The sequence below is a fragment of the Dryobates pubescens genome, chromosome 25 (genome assembly GCF_014839835.1).
Source record: "Dryobates pubescens isolate bDryPub1 chromosome 25, bDryPub1.pri, whole genome shotgun sequence".
Taxonomy (NCBI): domain Eukaryota; kingdom Metazoa; phylum Chordata; class Aves; order Piciformes; family Picidae; genus Dryobates; species Dryobates pubescens.
In genome coordinates this window covers 15441915-15464715 of record NC_071636.1, presented here as the reverse complement: position 1 = coordinate 15464715, position 22801 = coordinate 15441915, and the positions used below count along the sequence as shown (strand labels likewise).

General features: G+C 48.9%; 1 protein-coding gene across 1 annotated transcript; it reads right to left on the bottom strand.

The window, feature by feature from the left end:
- Positions 1 to 1488: 1488 nt before the first annotated feature.
- Positions 1489 to 22801, bottom strand: PISD (phosphatidylserine decarboxylase). The gene is given in 9 exon segments (XM_054172795.1): positions 1489 to 2428; positions 2693 to 2853; positions 3803 to 3949; positions 4695 to 4833; positions 4932 to 5168; positions 17592 to 17693; positions 17695 to 17768; positions 20017 to 20111; positions 22692 to 22801. Coding segments are annotated over 9 exon segments (1230 nt in total). The 5' UTR covers positions 22742 to 22801; the 3' UTR covers positions 1489 to 2203.

Here is a 22801-nt window from a genome sequence, read left to right as displayed (position 1 = left end):
AGCTCAGCACAGTACTGACACCCTCCCAAGAACAGCCACCTGCATGCTGAATCCTTTCCACCTTCTCAGACTGCTAATAAAACAAACAGCAGGTAACCCACCCTCTATTGTGACCCTCAGATACTGTGGATGATGATGTTGGGTAGGAAGGAATTAAAGCTTAGGATTGCTTTGGCTGTGTCTGGATGCCCTAGGCCCCAGTGGAAAAGGGGGAAAAGATTCATTTGTCTTTTCTCCCATCCACAGGAACAAATTTGCTTTCTACTGTTAATGTGACACTGAAATTTAGTTGAAAGGTTAGTCAGAGCTTTATCCTCTTGGGGGTGATGCTTGCCTTACTCTCTTCTCATCAGCAGTAGTTTAAAAACAGAGCACATTTCTCTAACCTGTACATGGCACTATACTGCTGCAGGAGGAAACTTGCTAGGGCCAACAAGTTTAACAAGATAGGTGGCTGAGAACCACTTCAAGCTTTCAGACTCCTCCCCATGTAAAGTGAGGGAACATTGACTCTTGGAGCCAAAGGAATTTTCTCCTGCTTGTCACCCAAGCAGCCACCATCATCCAAGTCAGGGCTCTGGCAGTTTCTCATCCCTCCTTTCCTGATGACAAGCTAAGCATACAGGACGTGGCAAACCACACATTTGTACAACAAAGTTAATATTCTATTTGCTGCAGTGCATACAAAGAAGAAGTTTTACTTTAGGAAATCGGAGGTGGTCAAAGCCTACTCTCTCCTTGAAGTATCAGAAAAGCAGCTCAAGCAAGGAAGTAATAGCAGAACTCTCTCAGAGCACAACGGCAGGTGTCTTAGGCAGCTCCATTCCCACCAGCTCTGAACAGCAGTCAGCTCTGTGTCAAGTGCCTGGACTTGAAACAGTTTGTCTAAAGACAAGTGATACATTGCTTGGAAACTCAATTCCTCTTCGGTGCTTGGGCACGAGGTTTAGTCAGTGCCACATTCAACAGATCCAGGGCGTTAGGTTTTAACTCTCCTTGATGTGAAGTTACAAAGGCTCTGAAGTTTTGCTCTAGGATGGAGCTTCAGCATAGAGCTTCCAGCCCTCAGCACATTCCTAGCACTAAGTACAGGAGTCGGAGCCACGTGGGGTGTTTGTATTCTGAATCAGATGGAATTAGTGCCAGTGCATTAGAGGAGGACCAGGATGGCAACTTGGGATTGCTTCCCAGATCCATAATGCTTTTATACACAGTCAGTTCATAGGGCATTGGTCCTGAAGCATCTGAAACTGTTCTCTTAATAAAGGACTTTCCCAAGAATTCAGTGACAAAACAGCAATGATGATAAAAAGCAGGAAGTAAACCCACATTCTGGTTACCCTCTCATTGCACCCCACAAGGAGAACATCCCCTTTGTTTTCTAACCCCTTACTCCCAGAGCTGAAGTAACCATCTTCCACGCAAACAAAATCTTTAAGGCCTGAAACAGCAAAATGAAACCCTGGACTGGAAACAGCACACAGGCCCTGGGGTTTTGTTTCTTTTTTACAAAACCTCTCTAAAGCTGAGGGGTTCTGTGAGATGGAATGTGGGCACAGTGATTCCAGGTTTAAAATACAGTGCAAAGTTAATTTTTAAAGGGACAGTGTCAGAGCTGGCTAACAGAAAAGCTGGCTGAGTGCAAGTTCCTGTGCATTTTGCTCTAGACTGTGAAGCCACGTCAGCCAGTTTAACTCTGGCTGTGCACAGTCACAGGCTGCCTTCTGCTAAAAACTTGTTAAAATTAAATAAATATGAGAGCACATTCTTTACTCAAGGTCTGAAGAACAGAGACTGCAGATATAAAGTACAAAGTCTGGCTCAGCCTGTCACTGTCCCTTTAAATACAGCTAATCTCTATCTCCACCCTTCTCCATTGCACCTGCACAGCCTAGAAAGGCTTAAAAGGGACTTACAGGTTCTGAGAACATCCTGTGGCACATTGAGGGGACAACATGAGAGACTACAGGCACAGGGTGAGACAGAAAGCTCCACAGGTGACCTCTTGAAAGGCAGCTGTCCCTCATTCAATTCTTTCTGCATGCAGCAGCATGCAAATGTAGGCCAAAAATGTTTAACACAATAACCACATCTTCTGTTTTCCTCACCCAGGTCCTGCTGAGTGATGCATACTCGTTAAGGGGAACACTCAGTGGTGTGATAGGAATCCTTTTGGATAGAAAAAACCCTGCTGAGACAATGTCTATAGAGAGCCCAGTGCTTCTCCAAAACGGATTTTCTGCCCAGCTTTGAGGTCGAATTTGAAGTCCTTGGGTGCCTCAAAGATGAGTACAATCGTAGAGCCTAGGTTAAATTCCCCCAAGTGCTCTCCCTTCCTCATGGGGATTCCTTCCTTGTTGTTGTTGGATATGAAGCTGAAGTCGTTGTAGGAGCCTTTAGAATAAGAAGGACTGTTGGTATGCAAGTCCTGTGCAGAGAAGGAAGCAATCATTAGTGGAGTGCAGTGCTCTGTGCTCCTCAGCACAGCTGCAGCTGTGCATTTCAGAGCAGCATCTGACTACTCAAGAAGTCTTCCCTGCAGATGACTCCCTTTAAATCACCGAGAGCATCAGTGGTGTGAAACACTTTCATTTCAGGGTAACAGGGCTTCTTTTGTAATTTTCTGGGGTAGTTCAACTGTCCTGTCCCAAGCCCACCCACTACAAGGGACAGCTGCCCACTGCCCTCTCACCTGGTCGAAGTAGATGCGGATGGAGCCCACGTTTGTGGCTCCTACAGCTGTCAAGGAGAAAAAGCCATGCTTCCAGTCCCCCGTGAGCACCACCCGCTCGTTGTGGCAGAACAGCTCCTTGATCCAGCGAGCCACCCCGGGGTTCACAGACATCAGAGAGCCTGCCACAGGGAAAAGCCCTTAGTATCCAAAGGCCAGCCTCAGGCTAACTGCAGCACTTGTGTCCCTTCAGTGTGGGAAGAGAGGCAAGTGCTGAGCAGAGCAAAGGAGAAAGACAAGGCTGAAGGAAACACAAAGCAGTCAACAAAAGGTGCACTCTTCATTCTCTCCAGGAAGATCACCACTTTTGGGCAGAACCGCAGGGAACCTGCAAACCATGCTGATGAGTTACTGTCAGGCTTGAATGCCATCTGGAGCACCATCTAGGCTTCTCTTTGTTAAAGAACCCCAGGGGTTCACTTTCACACCAGGAAATGGTGCTTTTCAGGCTGCAGGCACCCCAATCTCCCTTGGCTTTCACATACTTCCATCTACAGCCTCACCTTGACTGCATTTGCAGGCAGGGACAGCCTGTGGGGGGGTGGTAGTCCCTTTCAAAATAGCTGCTATTTCTGAAGCCTGTCCTAGCATCAGTCACACCTACCCCTCTGTCACCAAACTGAGGGGGCAGGGACTCATTTCCACACGATCTGATGCTATTCCTCTACCAAAGATGTAACCAACCACCTCCACGCTAATGTCACCTACAAATTCACAAATGACAGCTACTGTTGTCATCTATAGGCCCTTGAGAAAGCAGGGTCAGGACAAAGGCAGAGCTAGTCCTTAGTCTCAGCCCTGAGACAATTGAAAGAGGCATTTAATAAACACATCAGATCCATCTGAATAAAAACCTGAAGGCTACTAAAAGGAAGCTAAAGAAATTTTACAGCTCAGAACAGGTTTCAGTGGGTAATTGTCCAGTGCCTGAGAGCAGCCCCTTCCAGTTCTCCTTGGTAAGTGCACAGAAGTAGTTACTGAGACTGTGGCTCTGGCTGAGCTACCCAGGAATTACTGATGTGCTCCTCTCCACAGCTGCTCTGCCTTCATTTTCCAGGGACAGAAACCTACCTGGGAAGTGGCGTCGGTGGGACACTCTCCAGTCAGTGGGCGAGTGGAAGCAGTGATAATCCCCTGGCGCAAGGTAGATGACACAGTGATAGAGCTCATTGCCCTCCTTTGTGACTAGCTGCTGCTGAAAAGAGTTGCCAGCTGGGGCTGCAAAGAAAGCAGGGAGAGGAAAAGGTTATTTCCCTAGTCAAATTATTTCAGCTGAACAGTCTACCCTAGGACTAGCAGCAGCTGCAGAGGACTAAATGCAGCCCATGTGTGTTGCTGAGACTACAGAAAGATACACTTCATCCAGGCCATCTGGTGCTGGGAAGTTTTACTTTCTCTTTAAAACAAAATTAGGTCCTGTGTTGTTCTAATAATTCTGGAAATTCCTTTATTGTGGAGTTTGCCCTTCCCTAAACAGAAGAGCAGAAACTCAAATCCAGTGAAACAGGCCCCTTGCCAGTTTAGATGCTTTCATCAAGACCCAAGACCTTGGAGACAGCACTAGAGGTGCAGCAGACCAGTGACAGCAGCACAGGGTCACTGCAGGTACAGGGCTTGAGCATAAATCTTGTCAGGGAGCCACCTAACCCTGCCTTGCTAACCAGGTGCTTGGGCAGATTTCAGCAGGAGTGCTACAGCCTTGTTACAGGGGCAGATCTCGGAGTCAGTTATAGGAACCAAGGAGATTTGGATCAGAATGAGCCAGGCAAGACACTAGAAGGCTACTGGGGAGAAAATGAAGAGCTAGAACAGTGACTTGCTTATCCCTAAATGAAAAAAATCAGACCTGCTTTTGTTCCTGACAAGGTGAGAAAGAGAAGGGAAAAGTCCTCTCTTCCCTGCTGAACCCTGCTGACCCTGCAGGAGCCAAGCAGAATTAGTGCAGAAGTGGTGCAGCACTCACCCTGGCTGAAGCTCAGCTCCTCTCTGCAGATGCGAGGGCCCAAGAAAGACTCCAGAGAGTAAGTGACCCCTTTCACTTGCTCCACTTCACAGTTTTTCACCTGTCCAAAGTTCAGGATCTTTCCATCAGAGGGACTAATCTAGAGTAAAAAGAGAAGGCCGTTGTGATCCCTTCCTTCCCCAGCAAGCAGAGGGGTGCCCCTGAGGGCCAGGTCAGCCCTGCTGTGCCGGTGCTCACCACACTGTGCAGGCAGCAGACCGGCCGCGCCTGTGGCTTCAGCTTCCTTCGGAAGAACTCGCTGAGGTTTCTGTAGTGGTGCAGATCCTCTACAGCTGCCTCCTTCATGTTAACTCCAAAGGTCCAGATGTAGAGGCTGTAGACAGGCTTCCGCAGCCAGGTGGGCAGCTCCACCTGGTTCAGGCGCCCCCAGGCTCGTGAGAGCAGGCGAGTTGGCACCGATTTGTAGAGCGCAACCTGCAGAGAGATGAATTGCACCGTGGCACTCAGGTCTTCCCACTGGATGGCTCTCCCCTACTCCCCGTGAACCAGGAAGCTCTTCCAGGTGACTGCTCCCCTGAATTCAAGGGGTTACGCCAGACACCAAGTAGCCTTCAGGTCAGCAGTAATGCTGCACTTCACCCTCCTCCATTCTGATGAAGGACAGGATGAAGCTTGCTATATAGCCTCAGACTGAACCCAGAATCTCCACATTCAAGTCAGTGGAAACAGCCACACATGAGGCTTGCAGAAAACATTTCCTAGTAGAACACTCAGCAGCAGGATTTAACATCAATATATTCATATTTATGAATAACCAACCAAATGAAAGTTGACTGAAAAATACTTTCTCTGTGTTTGATGACACGCTCCTCAGATGCCTCTACTAATGAGGCCATTTCCCACACCCCAGTGCTGGACTGCTTCAGTGATACCAGCACAGGTGAAGAAATGTGCCCATGTGATGCAGCTACACCAGTATGAACTTAGGCCAGCCTTGGTCCCCTCACAACAATGGCAGCTGCCAATTCCAAGAGTAGGAAGTTCCTTTCTTCCTGCAGAAATACTCCCCAAAGCCTAAGATTGAGTGGCAAAGAACCAAATCAGTGTTGGTCGGAGTTGTCAGTGTTGTCGATGCAGCTGGACAGGTGACAGTGTCTTCCTGCTGGCAGTCTCAGAAAGTCACTACTCTGGGGTTTGTGATCAGCCAAAACCCTCACATGATTGTGAGGTCAGTGGAGGAGTAGTGGGTGTGGACTGGGGACTCCAGCCCTCTGTATCTAGCTTGGCAAAACGAAGAGTGACCTGCTGAGTCCGGGACTGGGAATAATACAGTTCAGCTGTGTTTAAATCCCACCTAAACATTGCTTTTTTTGATTTCCTCTTAGTCAGAGCCATCATCTATTGTCAGCATTAACCACATCCTTCATAATCAAGTCTTGCAAAACACCCCACAAACTCCAAGAGAAGCAAGCTGGCTGAGCACTTGTCTGGTGTATCCCATACAGCAAATGAAGGCTTCACTCACTGCTCACCTGGCTGCAGCACACTAGAGTGCAGTGACACTGCACACAGAAAACACTAACCTAATCCTACCCCACTTCAACAACTTAAGTGTACCTTAGGTTATAAATGCTGAAGTACTGAGGGAAAAAGTGGTTTGCCATTTTGGGGTTTTGCCATGCTTTATCCAGTGTTAACTTTGAAGATGAGTTGTGCTTCCCAGACACTGAGAAGCAGCAAGTGCAGCTGGAAAATCCCATCAGCTGTCCACAGGACTATTTCCTAGCCACCTTCTCTTCCAAAAGAACCTGGCTTTCAAGTTGTTGGGATCAAAGACATAAGAATGGCAATTCTGTCGCAGTTTTCAATCCAGCTATCTGTGTGGTTGTTGCATTCTGCAATGGCAGATTTGTGGGGAGAATACCCTTGTGCAAGGCAACCTGCACCCTGCTCTCAGCAGAGTCAGAGCAGAGATTTGCAAATGCTCAAAAGAATGTGGGGAACAAACCATGCAAAAACAACAGGAAGCAAGAAACCGTCTCAGTGTGGCCAGGAAAGGGAAGTGAAGAAGAGATTTGGTCTGTTTTACCCTAGCCTTGATACTTCAAAGTGATTAAATTAATTCACAAGTTTCTGTTGATTTTCCTGGGTACATCCCTGACTGTTAGAGGACAAAGAAATACTCTGCTACTGAATAAACCCCATCACTTGTCTGTGAAGCAATTGCCAACACCACAGTAAAAACTGAAGGGAAACATGAACTGCATTTCTCTGCTCTCACACAGGTGACCATCAGCCTGTCCTGTATCAAGGCTATCTCCACCCACTGCTGCCAGCTGCTCAGGTACCCGAAGCGCAGGAGCCCTGCTCGCACTTACCCTGCTCATAGGCCTCCATCCCACTCTGGTCAGGGGCTTAAGGGCACCGAAAGGCAGAAGGTAATAGAGAATAGTCAGGGGCCAAGAACGGAGTTTCAGAGCAGGCCTAGACATACAGCTCAGCTGGCCCAACCTTCGCCTCAGGGCCAGCTGGGGAAACTGCAACCTGAAAGATTACATACACAACACAAGAGGGTCAGCAGGCTCTGCTCACAGCCACCAGCTGGCAATCACTTCCTGCTCTTCTTTACTTCAACATTGATTCCCCAAGTCTCACTCCTTCATTTGGATCAGGTCTTCCCTCTCCCAAAACAGAAGGCCAGTTTATCTCAAAAATAAATTGAAAAAAACCAAGTCCTCTGTACCCAAAAGTCATGTTCACTCTCACAGGTCACCTTTGTGAAGGACACTCAAAAAATTAAGGCAAGATGCCTTTGCAGGTGACACTTGAAAACAAACTCACTGCTGCTTCACCCAGCAACCAAAAAGGAAAGGTTATTCTTCCACATAGGAGATTACATCTCCCAGAAAACATTTCTGTGCTCTAGCCATGAGGTGGCCAAGGTGGACAGCAAACAATGTTCCAAAAGATAGGAATCTTTGATGTTGGGACTTTAATAAGAACTCTGTGGAGGGACAATTTTAAGGAAAGAACAGATACTCAGAGGAGAAAAAAAAATAATCCTTGAAACCTAATAAACAGAGGTCCCTCAGAGGGTTCACCTATTGAAGGCACCTTGACTAGATCATGCCTCAAGTTATGCTGGAGTCCGGCTTACACAGACCTGTGGTACATTCCCTGGCCTTGGGAAACAAGCAGTGACTGGAGAAGCAACAGGAGAGGCACTCCTGAGCTTATTAACACAATTTACAGATAATGGATAAAGGTTCTGGTGCTGAGCAGAGACCATGTGGACACAGCCACAACACCCTGCTAGTGCTGCAAGGCAGTCTGAGCTCGACAGCCCAAGAACTAGCTCCTTTGGTCCTGACTGAGAAGGAACTCCTTTTGCACACATGGTCACGGGGAGAAGCTGAACTTCTAATTCTCAGAGGGAAAAGCTGCTCAGCTTCCTAGCAGAGGACATCATGGACCTCAGTTCAGACCCTTGCAGGAGGTCTGGATGAGACAACACCCTTCAGGTTCCCATTTATTCTTTGGTTTCTTCTCAGGAAGAAACCAAGGCTCCATTATCAAATCAAAGTCTGCCCAGCTGAGGGCAAAACACTCAGATCTGGGCACTGCCTACATCCTGGCTAAGAGACTGTTCACACAATGCTGAGGGCAGCCTGCCTGCAGCCTGGCTACAGCTGTGTGTGCAGAGTGGGAGCAGCAGGCTCCTCCTGCACAGCTCTCTGTCTCTCACTACACTACAGGATGTAAAATACTGTGCGTGCCTTCCCAAGGTGGAAGGGCACTGGGAAACTGAAAGAAAATTCCCTTGCCCACATGTTCCTCACAAAACTTGAATCACAATTCAGATATCCTTCAGGCAGGTACAGCTGTCACCACTTTGGGATGCAAAAACGGCACTTTTGGCTCAGAGGTTTTTCCCTGAAGCGAACACTTCTTTCCCACCAAAAAAATGCTAAATAAAAACCAAAGTCATCTGTGCAAGGGGAAAATAACCCCTGAGGAGCCAAGACGCTGTCTCAGCAGAGGTACCGATGGCTTCCTTCTCAGCAGGAGGTGGGACTGACTTCATGGCAAGAGGAACGAACATTTCATGTTCTTCCCTCCCCTGCTTGCCACCCACCAGGCTGTGCCCTGCTCAGGAGCTGGTGGGGTGCGTCGAGCAGAGGTCCCTGAGGTCCCTTCGGGTTTCTCTTCCCGCTGCTCTCTCCCTCCCTCCCCACCCCCCCCTTCACTGCAGTCGCTCCTGGACCAATCCCTGCAGAGCTGCATCCTGGCAGCTCGCTCTGGAGCCCTCAGGCTTCCCACTGCCTTGGCCTGGTTTCAGAGCAGTCCCTCGGTAATTTTTCCATTCTCCCAGTGATGGAGAGTAGAAAGGAAAGGCATAGAAGCCTCATTCCCCTGCCACACAGCAGCATGCCTTCCTCTGCCGATTCAGCGCATAAGGAGCTTTGTAGTAATTAGGCCAAACAAAAGCTTCACAGATGGCCCTGGCTCCTTCTGCCCAGAGCCCTCCCAGCCTCCCTCCCTCCAGTCACCATTGCTGCAAAGCACAAAACGCTGCACAGTACCTGAAACGAGTTCTCCTATTTGGTGTACCACTGGCAGAGCCAGCCGGGCCTGGGCTCTCCAGTGGTGGGTGCTGGTCCCTGGCACAGCTGCTGCTGCCGCCGGTCCCTGAGCGCAGCCTCCGGACATGAATTTTAACTTTGCGGAGGTTGTAGCAAGAGGGTGGAGGGTTAGATAAAGCTTTGTAGCATCTCACCATTTCCCTGAATGCAGCTCTGGTCCCTGCAGGCTGTCTGACTGACACATCGTCAGGGTGCCGGCTGGTTGCAAGGCTCAGGCTCTTTTCCTTTTTCCTCTACCTCTCTCCTTCACTTGCTCCGGCACAGGAGAGGACACGGCGTCACAGTTCCCAGTTCCCCCGCTGGCTTGTCTCTGGACTCCCCCTCTGCTTCCCACTCGAGTATCTGCTAGGAGGGTGGCAGCTATTGCAAACAAACAGGCATCGTGTCACGGTGCAACATCCTGCCACACAGCCGACTCCGCGCAGGACACAAAGGAGCCGTCCACATACGCAGCCCTTGCGGTCCCTGCCTCTCGCTGCTCGGCGTGGCCATTGAAATCGGCTCTCCAGGCAGCCGGGAAGGCTGCCGGGCAGCGGTGCACTGCGGGCGGACGAGCAGCCAGCTGGCCTCCCACAGCTAACCCCAGCACCAGCCCGGATGGAGGCTGGCAGGAGGAGCGGGGGGCGGAGAGGAGGAGGAGACAATTCCCAACTTCAACTCTGCACTGCAGCAGCTGCCGCTAGAAGAGTTCTAGGGCTGCTGGGCACCAAAAATCTCTTTCCTGCTCTTAATGTCCATCTTGGAAAGAAGAAAACAGAAAGGAAAGGAACGTCTGTCTACTTTACAACCCTTGCTAGACACCAACATCCATCTCCTGAAGGCTCCTTCCATCTCAAAGAGACTCACCTAGGGAGCAGCTAAGGGACATTCTACAAATAGCCAGGTGCTTTATGAAATGAGCCCAGCTTGAGAACTGGCTCCAGATGCGTTACTGCCTCTGCTTTGGGACTCTCGGTACCGTCACAGTTTATGTCCAGTACAACTGAAATGCAAAACAAGCAAAGGAAGCTGCTTTGGGTTTCTTTAATTTTTTTTTAATGACAAAAGGCTGCAGCACTTCTGAGCATTCTGAGAAAATTCCCTTTGACCCTGCTGACCACATCTCCTGTTGACTGGATTTGGATTGAAACCGGACCCCTGGTTCAGAAAGTGGAGGTCTGCTAGCTGCGTCTCACCTCCAGATGAACCCAAATGCCCAGAACAGTTATGGGGCTGGTGCTGCTAGCCATCCATTTCACAAAATTAAATTTCCCCATTACATAGGCTGTCTAAGCACCATGAAAACCGAGTGCCTAAAAAAGTAGATCAAAAAGAGCACTGGGGCTCTGATGTGAGGAAAGGGTTGTATTGCACTGGGGATACTGGAGAGGTAGGAGGGTCAGCAGCAAAAGCTACAAATACCTAGCTAATGGCATCCCTCACAGGCCCTGAAAAGAAAATAGTCTTGCAAGAACTGTGTCTTTTGATTTGCTTTCAACTCTGGCTCTGGAGCCCCTGCAATTAAGAGTATTTTTTTGGCATGAAAACCGCTAAATGGAATTCTAGATCTCAGGCAGTTCCAAGACCTGTGTGCCTGTTGTTGTTTAAGCTGATTTTGAACAACTGCATATGAACAAAATTCCAGTTAATCGAAAGCACTCAAAAGATATCTTTCCTTCTTGAGCCCTGTGCCAACTTTTTATGTTTTCCTATTTAAAATATTGTTCAGTTTTTCTCTGGCTGGCACAAGAAACTCCCACACAACAAAACTGAAGCCATCTGTACAGTAAAACGATGGCAGCAGCTACCTAAAATCCTACCAAAGCTTTAAGAAAAGCAAGGAGGAGCACAGGGCAGTAATTTCTCTCCGTTTGCCAGAAACATTAGAAGCTGCCCCCAGTAAACACTGGATTTTAAATAGAAACAGGCTTCAGTACTGTTCCCTTAAGGGAGGCAAGCCCACAAAGTCTTTCAGCAGATTCAGTCTTAGCCCCCAAATGATAGTCACGAAATTATTCTATTTTAGGCTGCACGAGTCTGATTCTCTGACAGCATGGAACAAGCTAAAGAGCTCACCTGCTCCCTAAACACAAATAGACACTGAAATGTTCTCCAGCTAATGCAGTGGGAACTACCACCCTTCAAAAGAAAAAAATGTGGTGCAAGAGAGATTCCTCTCCAGAAAGGGAGAAATGTTGGTGTTAAAAGTTTTTTGCTTTTATTTTTTACTCTCCACTTCTTCAAAAACCTGAGTTCAGATGAGTAAAGAAGACCTGTTTCTCCTAAGTTCTGTTCTACTGACCTCATTACATACACCCGAGTCCTGCTCAAACTCTGGCAGTTATGGCAAGCTGCCATCCCTGCTGGGGCCGCCCCAGAACAATGTAGAGTTCCTACAGTGTAAGAAGGCTGACATCAAAAATCCACCTGGAGTTTACCTGCTTTCCACAGGGAAAGAGACAGGAACTGGTGATCAACCAGCTCATGACAGAGGCACTCATAAAGCCATTTCAACAGCTGGACTTGTTGGGATGCAAACAGTGGCACCAAGCCTGTGTTATTAGCTGAGACAAGCACCTTATGCTTGTTGGTTTGTAGGGGTTGGACATCAGTACCAGACTCCCCTGGAATCCATGTCAGGTAAATAAAAGCAGCAGTTATCAGCAGTTACAAATCCCTGGAGAATTATTATCCAATAGACAAGTGCTAATCTGCCAGCTACATGACACCATTCTGCTCTGTCAGCTCAAGTAAGCATCAAAGCCAGTGACCCCATTTAATTCCTTGTCGTTACTACCTCAAGCCTGCCCTCAAGGTTTAAAAAGAAACAGGAGAGCACTGCCAGGAAGACTAACATGCAACTGAACTGCAAACCTCAAGTCTAGGGTTTAAATCATAAGGATGAATCAACAGGCATGGAATGCACGAGTGTGACCAGAGGGCTCCATGCACTCACTTTCTACATTGGGTAGCAGAACTGCTGTTTCAAAATGCACCGTACACATCCAAACGCTGTGTTCTGTTCTCTTCCAACCCCTACCATGGTGTTCAGGTGCCAGCAAAAACAAGGTCCTGCCATCAGGGGAGAAGTGCTTGGTGACCGTTAAGGAAAGGTCTCGTTCCTTTCCCAGCAGCAGCTGTGTAACTCCAGACACGTCATCTCTGCTCCCACCCCTTTCTCCGGGGACAGCCCAACAAAACGAACAGTGGATGCCCCACACCCAGTCAGGAGCTCCTGAACTTCGACACCACATACCCGCTCTCCTGCTGCCGGAGCCAGCGAGCTAGCCTCTGCCCGGACCCCGCCACTCCGCCGGGAGCCGCGCGGCTCCGCTGCTTTCCGCAGGCTGTTGGTGCTGGCTAAGAAAACTACCCTTCGCAGCTTTACCCACCCTGAATTTCCAAGATCCGTTACTTTTCATGCCAAGAGCCCTTTCCATGTATTTTTTTTCTTAATCTAAGAAAAAGCTTTGGATAGTTTCTCCCTTATTTTTGATCGTTTCCCTCTTATTTTACATTGCTGGTTTATTGCACTCTGTACATAGAGGGAGGGGGGGAAACTGCGATATTTTAAGTCATCCATAAAAGGTTGGATAGTTTTGTAAACTTAACCCGGAATCCTGTGCAAAGAGCCTGTTCTACAGTCTCAAAGACCTCTTTTGCGCAGGAAGGAAAAACTTGCATTTACTCTTACAAAGTGACATGAAAATTGCAGATATCTAAACCTGAGCCAGCTATTTTAATATTTTGTAGTAATATTTTCCATTTCATGTTTAACGCCCCCCATATTTAGCTAGAGATACCTGTGAAGCCAGCTGTCTGCTCCGCCGGGGCTCTCCAGAGGAAGCACCAACCGCGTCACCCCTCCGCACACGGCGGGACCCTGCGGAAGCTGCCGCCGGAGCCTCGGCCGCTGCTGCCCCTCCCGCGGAGGGACTGAACCACCGGACTCTCAACTCCGATAAGGCTGCTCCAAGGAACTGATTTGGCTGAAGTCTGCTAGGAGATTACTCGTGAGAGAGTCGAGACTTCAGAACGGCTCTCCTGAAACTTCCACCAAGCCAGAGACCAAGGAGCAATCACCGCCGGGGCAGCAGGGCCCTCACGCCCGCCCCTGCCAGCCCCCGGCCCTCACCCCGGCCGGCAGCGCCAGCCCAGCGCGGTCTGCTTCGCCCTAAGGAGCACTTTTTGCACACCTGAACAAAGCCACAGGCCCAGCTCTCCCGCTCCCGGGCCGGCCAACCCCCCCGGGGTCCCTTCTCCGACGGGACAGAGGACTGGGACGGCGGCTCCACCCGCACCCCTTCCCCAGCAGGCCCCCACCTACCTCCCGGCAGTCGCAGCAGATGCAGGCAAACGGCCGAGCACACCACCCACCCTCCCGTCACTGCCGGCCGGTGCTCGCTTTAAGGAAGGGGCGCGGGGCAGCGGCCCTCCCCCGCCTCGCCTCCCAGCCACTGGCGCTCCAAAACGGCTGCCTGCCCGCAGGGCCCCGGCCCCCTTCGGAGGAGGAGCCAGGCCCGGAGACAAGAAGAGGAAGAGAAAGCGGCGGGGAGCGGCAGACGCGCGGCCCGGGGCTTGGGGTCTGCACCACGGCAGCCCGGCCCTGGAGCAAGCCGCGGGATAAGGACTCTGTCTGCCAGGGGTTGGCCGCTTCCGAGGAACGAGGAGGTCTCGCCATCCCGAGGAACCCCTGGCCAAGCCAATAGGGACACAGGCTGTGTCGGGAACTTCGCCCAGCGACCCGCGGCTGCGCTTTCACCGGGGCGTCCGGGTGCTTTGGCACAACCTGCCATACGCATGTTCAGGCAGGCACGGAAGTGCACGCCATCTCAGCAAGATGCTCAATAAGCTGTACGGATAGGACAGATTTACATAATCCAATTTCATCTCACTGGCCAGGTTAAGAAAATACTTATTTGACTTAGTTCAGCTCAGAAAACACCGATTCTCCAGTACAGCAGAGGAAACCATTTACGCCGTCACACCCTTCACATATGTTGATGTTAGGCTTTGAACGTTTTCTGACCATCTTTGCCACATGCATAGGGCCACTACAAGGAATTTTTTTCTAATGGCATGTTTGCTCAGATGAAAACTCAGCACCAGGACATGGGAGCAAGAATGAAGAATAAGAGACAATCAAGTGGAGATTATGCTTCATTCTTTCAAAACCGGATTAAAATAAACAATCTGAGATTTTTTCATTATTAGCTCTTTCCTGAACTTGATACAAACCTCTTATCATAACATCAAATGCCTGTCTCCTCTGGGCCAAGAGAAACACTTTTGGCACTATACTGCCAAAACAGCATCCAGGATTCTCTGCTACACAAATATGGGCAGTTTGTAATATCAATAGCAAAGACTTTCTTGTTCTCACCTCTGGGAATCAAGATCCTAAACCTATACTCAGGTACTGTGGTGACAGTAAGCTGAGGCTGGAGTAAGGACGGGGCTGTGGATGAATCTCTCCTCTGTATTACCAGAAGTCACTGCAGCTCACATCTCCTAAAGGTTCACCATGTTTTTCCTGGTCATGTCATCCCGACAAGCACTGCTGTTTTGCTCACACAAAATAGAACTGTGGAAGCAAGTTACAGCTACAAGAAGTTCCTCTCTCCAGAGAAAAACTTTTTCATCCAGTTTTCATCCAAACTGGCTCTTTGTCCAAGGTTTTCCATAATAATTCTTTGGTCCTGTATCAACACTCTTCAGTACCCAGGAGAGAAGTAAATGCCTCTGATTAGCATATGAATGGCACACATGCAGATCCCAGCCAAGAAATGTTTTGTGACAGAAAGGATTTGAAACAATAAGCTTCCTCCATCTGATAAATATCTACCTGTCTCCCTCCAAGCCCTCTGCTTTACCTCATCTGATTAAAGGAAAGCTGATCCTCACTGGTACTCACAGTAGCAGACACACTAAGGCGTTAATCAGCTCAAGCTATTAGCCACATAATGTCCCTAAGAAAATCAGAGGGAGAAAAGGTCTATGGTAAGGAAACAATAGTTATGTCCTTCCCTGTGGAAAAACTTAAGGGACACTTAAACCAAGTCAAATTCACCACCCCCCCACCCCCCCCACTGTTTTATGGAGCCTAAGGGAAGCAAACCCCCTCTTTGCATTCACTCAAAACCTCCTCACACCATACCAGTATGTGCCTTCACAACAGAGAGAGGCTCCCTGCCTGCAGCACAGACAATGATTACCCATTTCTGCCCCGATCCTCTCTGCTCAGGAGCAGGGCAATCTGCCTCACACACAAAGCTGGCAGGTGGGTGTTTGCACGAGGTTGGTATTACAAAAAGACAGCTTCGCAGCTGCAGGCTCAGCAGCAAGAGCACCTACAGCAGTGTCTTGCTCCAAACCACTCTTTCAAGGCCCACTGAATCCCATTTGTCTCTCTTTGCCTGTGCAAAGGCTTATTTCCCTCTCCAAAAAAGAGACACCCCTCTCTCACTCCCAAGTGTGCTTCCAGTGATGCAAAACTCAGGACAATGGAAAATGATAGGTCAGCAAAAAAGACACTCTGCTGTCCAATAGAAGGGAACAATGCAGCCCTTCTTTTCCTTGAATCCTTCATTGTTTGGAATATTTCTTGCAATGTATGAACATAGTTTCTCTTTTTCTTCACAACTGTCAAGCTTCCTTTCCTTCCCACAGAAACATTTAACAGAACTTCAGCATTTGTAAGGACTAGGATCTTGTTAGTGTCTCCTACTAGAATCTGCTGCATTTGGAGCCCTGCTTATCAGTTTGGAATGATTTGTGTGATTGCTCACTGCAAAACCCAAGTCCTTCAGAGCTGTTTTATTAAAAGCACTACTTGTAGCTTCACCAAATAATGACAAATGGCATATCAGTATAATGAAAGTAAAATTTAATACAGGAATTATCCAATTTCATACCTGATGTATGAACAATCACAAACCCCACTTGTTTTCAAGTATCAAAACTGAACTGGTGTTGCCTTTTAAAATACACACTCCAATGACACTCACCACTTGTTTTTTAAATCAGAACATAAAATCTTCGGCACGAAAGCTTCAGAACATAAAAGCTTCAGCAGGAAAAGTATGCACAGAAAACAGCTGCACAGCCAGATTCCTCAGGAGCTATCACAGCCTATGCTGTTATCATCTGGACTGTCTGATTTGGGTCACTAGTGAAAATGAATTTAGGGATTCCAGCCTAGTCCCCCACAGGCAGGTGGCCAAACCACTTGCAAACTGGCAGCGTGCTCAGGAATGCAAAGAAAAGGGATGCTAAAGGTCATACAGAGGCATCTCCTACACAGCCCTACAATCCTAGAATGTTTAACTCCTTGCCTTCAGAAAGATCCTGAGGCAGGCACTCACCTGGCTGTTGGAAAGAAGACCACACAGGCTGCCTGACAGGAGCTCTGCACTGTACCAAGTATTGCCAAGGAGATGCAGCAGTTACAGGGAGTCATGAAGCACTTCCTGTTTCAGTGCTGTAGTGGCTGTTGGACTTATCAATCTGATATCCATACAGCAATTCCACAATCATTTCTAAACTCCTTGACATCCAGAAGGAAACCACAAGAGCCATGCCAGACCTGTGTGTTGGCCACAGAAAAAGGTCTTGCTACGTATGCACAAACAGGTAGGTTAACCAGGTATTAACTCAGCCTCAGCTTCCTTGTGAAGCATACAAGACATGAAGCACAGGCAAGTACCAAAAGCTGTAGAGATTGTGCAGTGAGAAGATAAACCCTACAACTACTGCACAAGCTGTACCCATAGCTACAGCTACCTATCCTAGACCTCAGTGCTGGGTATTATTTGAATGCTACAGTATTTTAGTCTTGCCCATTCTGATTCCTATGCTTCACTGTGCAAATTGCATTATGTGCTTAATTTGCTACCTTACCAGAGTAACCTGATCTGAATTCAGTGTTGGCTGTGCTTTAAGCAGGGGGGTGGACAATGTGAGCTCCATTTGAATGATTCAATGCCTACCAAACATGTAATTCAATCACTTAATTAACTCTTCCCTCTACCTCTTATTGGACAAGTACTTGAAGAAAAGATGTCAGCTGTACTAAAAGATGGAGGAGAGCCCAGCACTTCCTCCTATATCACTACCAACTTCAGCCAAAACCATGGTCACCAAAGTGACAGAAACTTTAGTTGCACGACTTGTCAAAAATGCTTTGGCAGGAGGGGACAAATTAAACATTCCCTGGTTGAAATAAACAACCTTTGCATCAAATATGGCAGAAGCAAAATTGCCCCAAGTTTCTTACCTCCCACTCCCTTGCAAGCTTCACAGGCACCTCTATGCCCTTCTTCTCCAGCTGTTCCAACTTGTAATTCTCGTATTTTCTGTAGCCTGCATATCCCCCCCCCCGTAGCTACCAGAAGATGGAAGGGGCGCAGGCGGAAGATTGGTCCTACAGGAGCAGTATGTAGCTTCTTCCTGTCTGTAAGAGAAACAACAGCAGACTTCATGAGACAGAACAAGCACACAGCAGAGTCCTGTGCAGTGAGAGCTGTCATCTGAGACGAGGCAAAGGCCATCAGGAGTGCACAGCACGGGAGGTATGCACAGGCAGCTGCTCCTAGGTACTTCACCTGACAAACACCAACTGGGCATCTGTGGCTTTAGCCTCATCCTCTCCCTCCTGCCCCATGCCCCTCCAATGTTCTTCCCCGGAAAGAGCTCCCTGAAAGCACCATGGAGAAATCCATAATATGAACTGCCTTGAAAGCACCATCACAGCTCCCAGCCCAGAGATGATCTATGCTGCTGCTAGAGAGAAAAAGCAGCTGCTGGCAAACAGTCTGTAGGGCTGTGGAGCTTCCTGCTTCCCAGTCAGTCCAGCTGTCATTCCAGTCAGGGAATCCCCCAACTGCACAGCTAACTGGAAGTGGAAGGAAATGATGACCTGCTTCAGTGCAGGCTTGATAAGCAGGATAACAGGCACATGGCTGCTGTAATGTAGTGGCTGCATAAAAATGACACAGGGCATTTCCTCACTTTCTTGCTGAGAGCTACAAGCTGTTCCTGTGTCACACACACCTCCCATGTCATCTGTGAGATGCGTGTACATCACCCTGTCACTCAGCAACAGGGCAGCCACAGCACTGGGAGCTATTTCCCTTACAAAACCAAGTGTGCCTGGGGTCAGGGGAGCCTAGCATGTCTTAGCAGGGCTGCTGCTGCCCTACTGCAGGCAGGCTGAAGGGGCTCAGCAATGAACACAAGGTACCACTGGCCAGAGAAAATGCCCAAAGGAACTTGATGTCATTGTCACAAGAGGGATGAGCCAGAGTCAAAGCCATCACTGTGGGGCTTTGGCTGTGCCTGTGAAAGGCTGCATTAGCAACAGGAAGAAATCAGTAAGCATTGAATCTATTTCTAAGCACCCAGAGAGGCAAAGCATAACTGCTTAGCAATCTGGGGAGCTTTAGTTCTAAGTAGTGTAGCCGATTAGAAGCATTCAACTATTCTCCATCCACCAAGCTGCCCATCCAAAAAGCTGCCCAGTGAAAGTAATTTTTGCTCACATTTTGGTTTACATGTTTGAATTACATCCCCTAAAACACATCATAATATGATAACAGCTTTATTCTTATTGGGAAATAACCCAACCACCTCATTTTCTGAGGTCAAACCCCAACAATGAAACAAGGCAGCACCTACAGTTACAGTTCAGATTCTGAAAAAAATCTTTTGGCCTAAAGATGCACAGTAAAGGAGAGAGGTCATTTAGAACAGCTAAATGTTTATAAAGGCAGACATTTATTTGAATTTACAAAGGCTCCACAACCTTTCAACTCTCTGTCCCGATTTCAACAGCAATGCCTGTACAGAGACCAGTGGTAGTATTATACCCTAAAGCCTTTACCTCTCCACCACATCTTTGGGTCTAAATTAGCAAAGCTGCTCGGCTGTTCACCAGAGCTCAGCAAATTCCCAAACCACAGCCTTCAGTGGGGACAGCTCTTTCTGGTCTGGATCCAGAGAGAAGCTGTTTCCACTTTAAGAGTCTACTGATTACACCAATGCCAATGTTTCTCTCCCTGTGCAGAAGGCCAACCCATTTGATGTTCCACAAGCCACAGCAAACACAATTTAATCTGCTGATAAATGATTTGAGGAGTTGACCTTTCCCCATCTCCAGCATTAAGGGAAGAGAACTTCTGTAACTGGTATCCAAAGCGTGATCGCTGGCACAGGCATCTAACACACCACCTGAACTTTTTCAGCCCTGACAAAATACAATTCCATGCCTTTGAGACATCAACTAAATTCACACAAGTTTATGAATCCCAAGACAAAAAGATTAGTTACTGATTCTGGTAATAAATTTTTCCAACACCCCACCCCCACCCCCCCCATACTACTAAGGAGACAGAAACAGATCCCAATAGACATTTCCCTTAGGGGAAATTTATGATTCCAGCCCCTCTTCTCCTGGCCCTGTTACACAAGTTCTCTTCCAAAGTAATAGCCTCAGTGAAAAGGATGACTGTCAAAGTAGCTTAAAAAAAGCTCAAAACCCCTCAATAAGAGCACATGAAAAGAAACCACTAGGGTAGCAGGTGTCATTTCCATGTCTGCTTTAATCTCCAGAACTTAATATTGACTGATATGTGACTGTCATTGGCCTAACTTTGAGCAACCCTGAATTTAAAGACACTGAGTAGATACAAGCCTTCACTTACCACTGAAAAACGTCCTGGAAGGTGGCTGCTTCCACAGGGCTCCAGTTCTAACACACAGGTTCCCGTGCACAAGGAAGTTACAGCCAGTCAGCAAACTGCAAATACAACAGACAAGAAACAGCTGCTTAAGCACAAGTGTTCCATAACACAGATGTAAGCACTTCAGTGCAGTGATCATCATAAATTCAGAGCTGAGTAACAGAGGGAAAGGCCTCCTCAAAGTACAGAATTTTCACCATTCCCTTCTAGCCTAGTTTTTTCCCCTAAAAAACCACCAACAATCCCCCCCCACACCTGACAACCCAACCGCTCCTGCAGATGTTTAATGGGGCACCTATTCCATCTTTTCTTAACAAATAATGAGTGCTTCTGCTTTGCTGAAAATGCAAAACAGACTTAGAACTGGCCCACACAGGAAAAAGGTTCAACCAGGACTTGCCCTATGTTCAATATACAACAATTCATTTTCCTAATAAATCTGGATAGGATTCATCCAGCTGTACAAGAACTCTCCCTGTGCCAAGCCTGTAAATAACCCTGTTCAGTGGAGTGCTCTGAAGCTGGGACAGGGCCATGTCCTGCTGCTAGCCCAGTTGGCAAGCCCCAGGCAGGGCAGGAGAGGTGCAGTGTTGTCACACCAGCAGGCTCAGGCCCTTGGCAAGAACCAGGTCTGGCAGGTCTTTGTGCAACCCACTCATTGCTGGGATACAAAGGCCACAATTGGGATGTCTTCATTTGTCCCTCTGACCTTTCATCTGCTCTTGATCAGATACAAGCTGAGTACACAATTACCACATTAGCTTACAAGCTATTGCATCACTTAGGGGGTGAGTCAACGCCAGGAAGTGATTATTAAGACTTTTGAGAATTACCTTCAGGTGTCTATTGAGTTACACATAGCCATGATCTCTTGACTCAGAAAAGTCCACAAATGGCAGATTTCTTGCCTAGAAACCACACACTAGCAGTAGACGCTTGCTAACAATGTTTTAATGTTAGCCAAGGACAAACAGCTCTAGTTTTCACTGACCCCCATGACATGGTGTCAGCAACATTTCGCTGTCCTTCAGCTTCACAGTCTGTTACACCACTGCACTACCCCAAATGTGACAGGACAGACACCCCCCAAACACTGATTCCTGTAACCACGTGCTAAACCCGTCACGGTGCTGCCATCATCTCCCAGGGTATGACGTGCTTAGCGAGGCAGAAAGCGCAGCCCACACTGCTGCAGAGCCTGGATGGTTTACACAGCACTGGGGTGTAATTCTGCCATCACAATCAGGGCAGCAGGTGCCCTTGGCCATGCACCCAGACTACACAACTTTGCAACCTGCTAAAACACCTGGGATAAAGGAATACTTGACCTAGCAGAGAGCTGGGAGCCCACGGGCTAATTCAGAGAGATTCAAAACACTTAAGAATTAATCCAGTTAGCAATAGCCTTAAATTTAACAGAGAAGTTTTACAACCCTATCAAAGGGAAAAAATGAAATGAAACTTGGCTACAGCCCAAAGCACTAACATTCCCAAGATATCCATTAGTCTTGGTGCATAATAACCTACCACAAAAATGCCCAGCCAGAACAAAACTAGCCGTGCTGGCTTCACAGGAGCACCTTGGAGCCTGTTGCCAAGGCAGGGCAGACCAGGACTTGGTCCTTCAGCAGACAGATCATCATAGAGAAAGGATGCCACAATTAATTGCACACCCTAAGCTCTTAACAAAATTGATTTTGGTGTCCAACATGGGAAAAATCAATCTCCTTCCTACTCTGAAATCTGTCTAAACCAGTAAAGATGACAAGCCTAAAGAGTTTGCTTTCAGCCTCAACTTCCCTGCTCCTGACACTCTGACCTTTACAGGTACAACTGCAGAAGAGTGCTGGCCTCCTGCCTCTGTCGCCCACCCGAGGCTGCTGGAGCAGGAACTGATGGGCTCCTAAGTCGTCTTCAGCCCCCCGGTGACTTCATCTGTGCTGGGATGAGGGACAACACCCCGCTGCCGGACGGTAATGACATGCTCTGCCCAAGAGGCGTTTTCGCCAGGTTTTGAGAAAAGGTAGAGGAAGGGGGCCGTGTGGTTTAAGAACACAGAGCTGTGTCCAAAGATAATATTCTTAAACCCCCTCCGTTGCTGAGAGAAGCCTAAACTAGGAGATCTCCCCTGCGAAGGGCTGGCGGGCTCCTGCGAGGAGCTCTGTTCTGAGCCGGCCTGGCCGGGGCGACGCAGCAGCAGGGGCTGCCCCAGCCTGCTAGCTCTGCATTCGCAGACAGCTGCCGGCCGCGAAGCCGGGCTCGGCTTTCAGCGGGCCGCAGGCTTTCCGTTCGGACAGGGAACCTTGCCCGAGCGAGGCCGCGGAAAAGCCTCTTCGCACACGTCCGGGCGACAGGGCCGAGGCACCGCAAACAGCCGCATTTTCACCCCGGCAGGGAAACGTCAATGACCGAGGCCATCGGAGAGCTGGGGGGGGGCTGCAGCCCCCAGTCCCCGGGAGGCCGGGTCACCGCCCAGCTCCTCCTCACGCCCCCTGTCCCCAGCGTGCCGGCTGTCAGGTGCTGGCTCTTAGACGCCGGCTACCGCCTCACCCCCGGGTTTGCCGGGGCCAGCCAGCCCCAGCCGGAGCCTCCCCGCCGGCGGCAGTGTGGGGCCTCCCCGCCTGCCGGACCCGTACCTGCTCCGCCGCAGCGCGGCCACGCCACCCCGCGCCATGGCCGCCGCCATCTTCCCGCGTCGCCGCCGCCGCCGCGCACTGTGCCACGGCCCGCACCGGAGGGCGGGAGA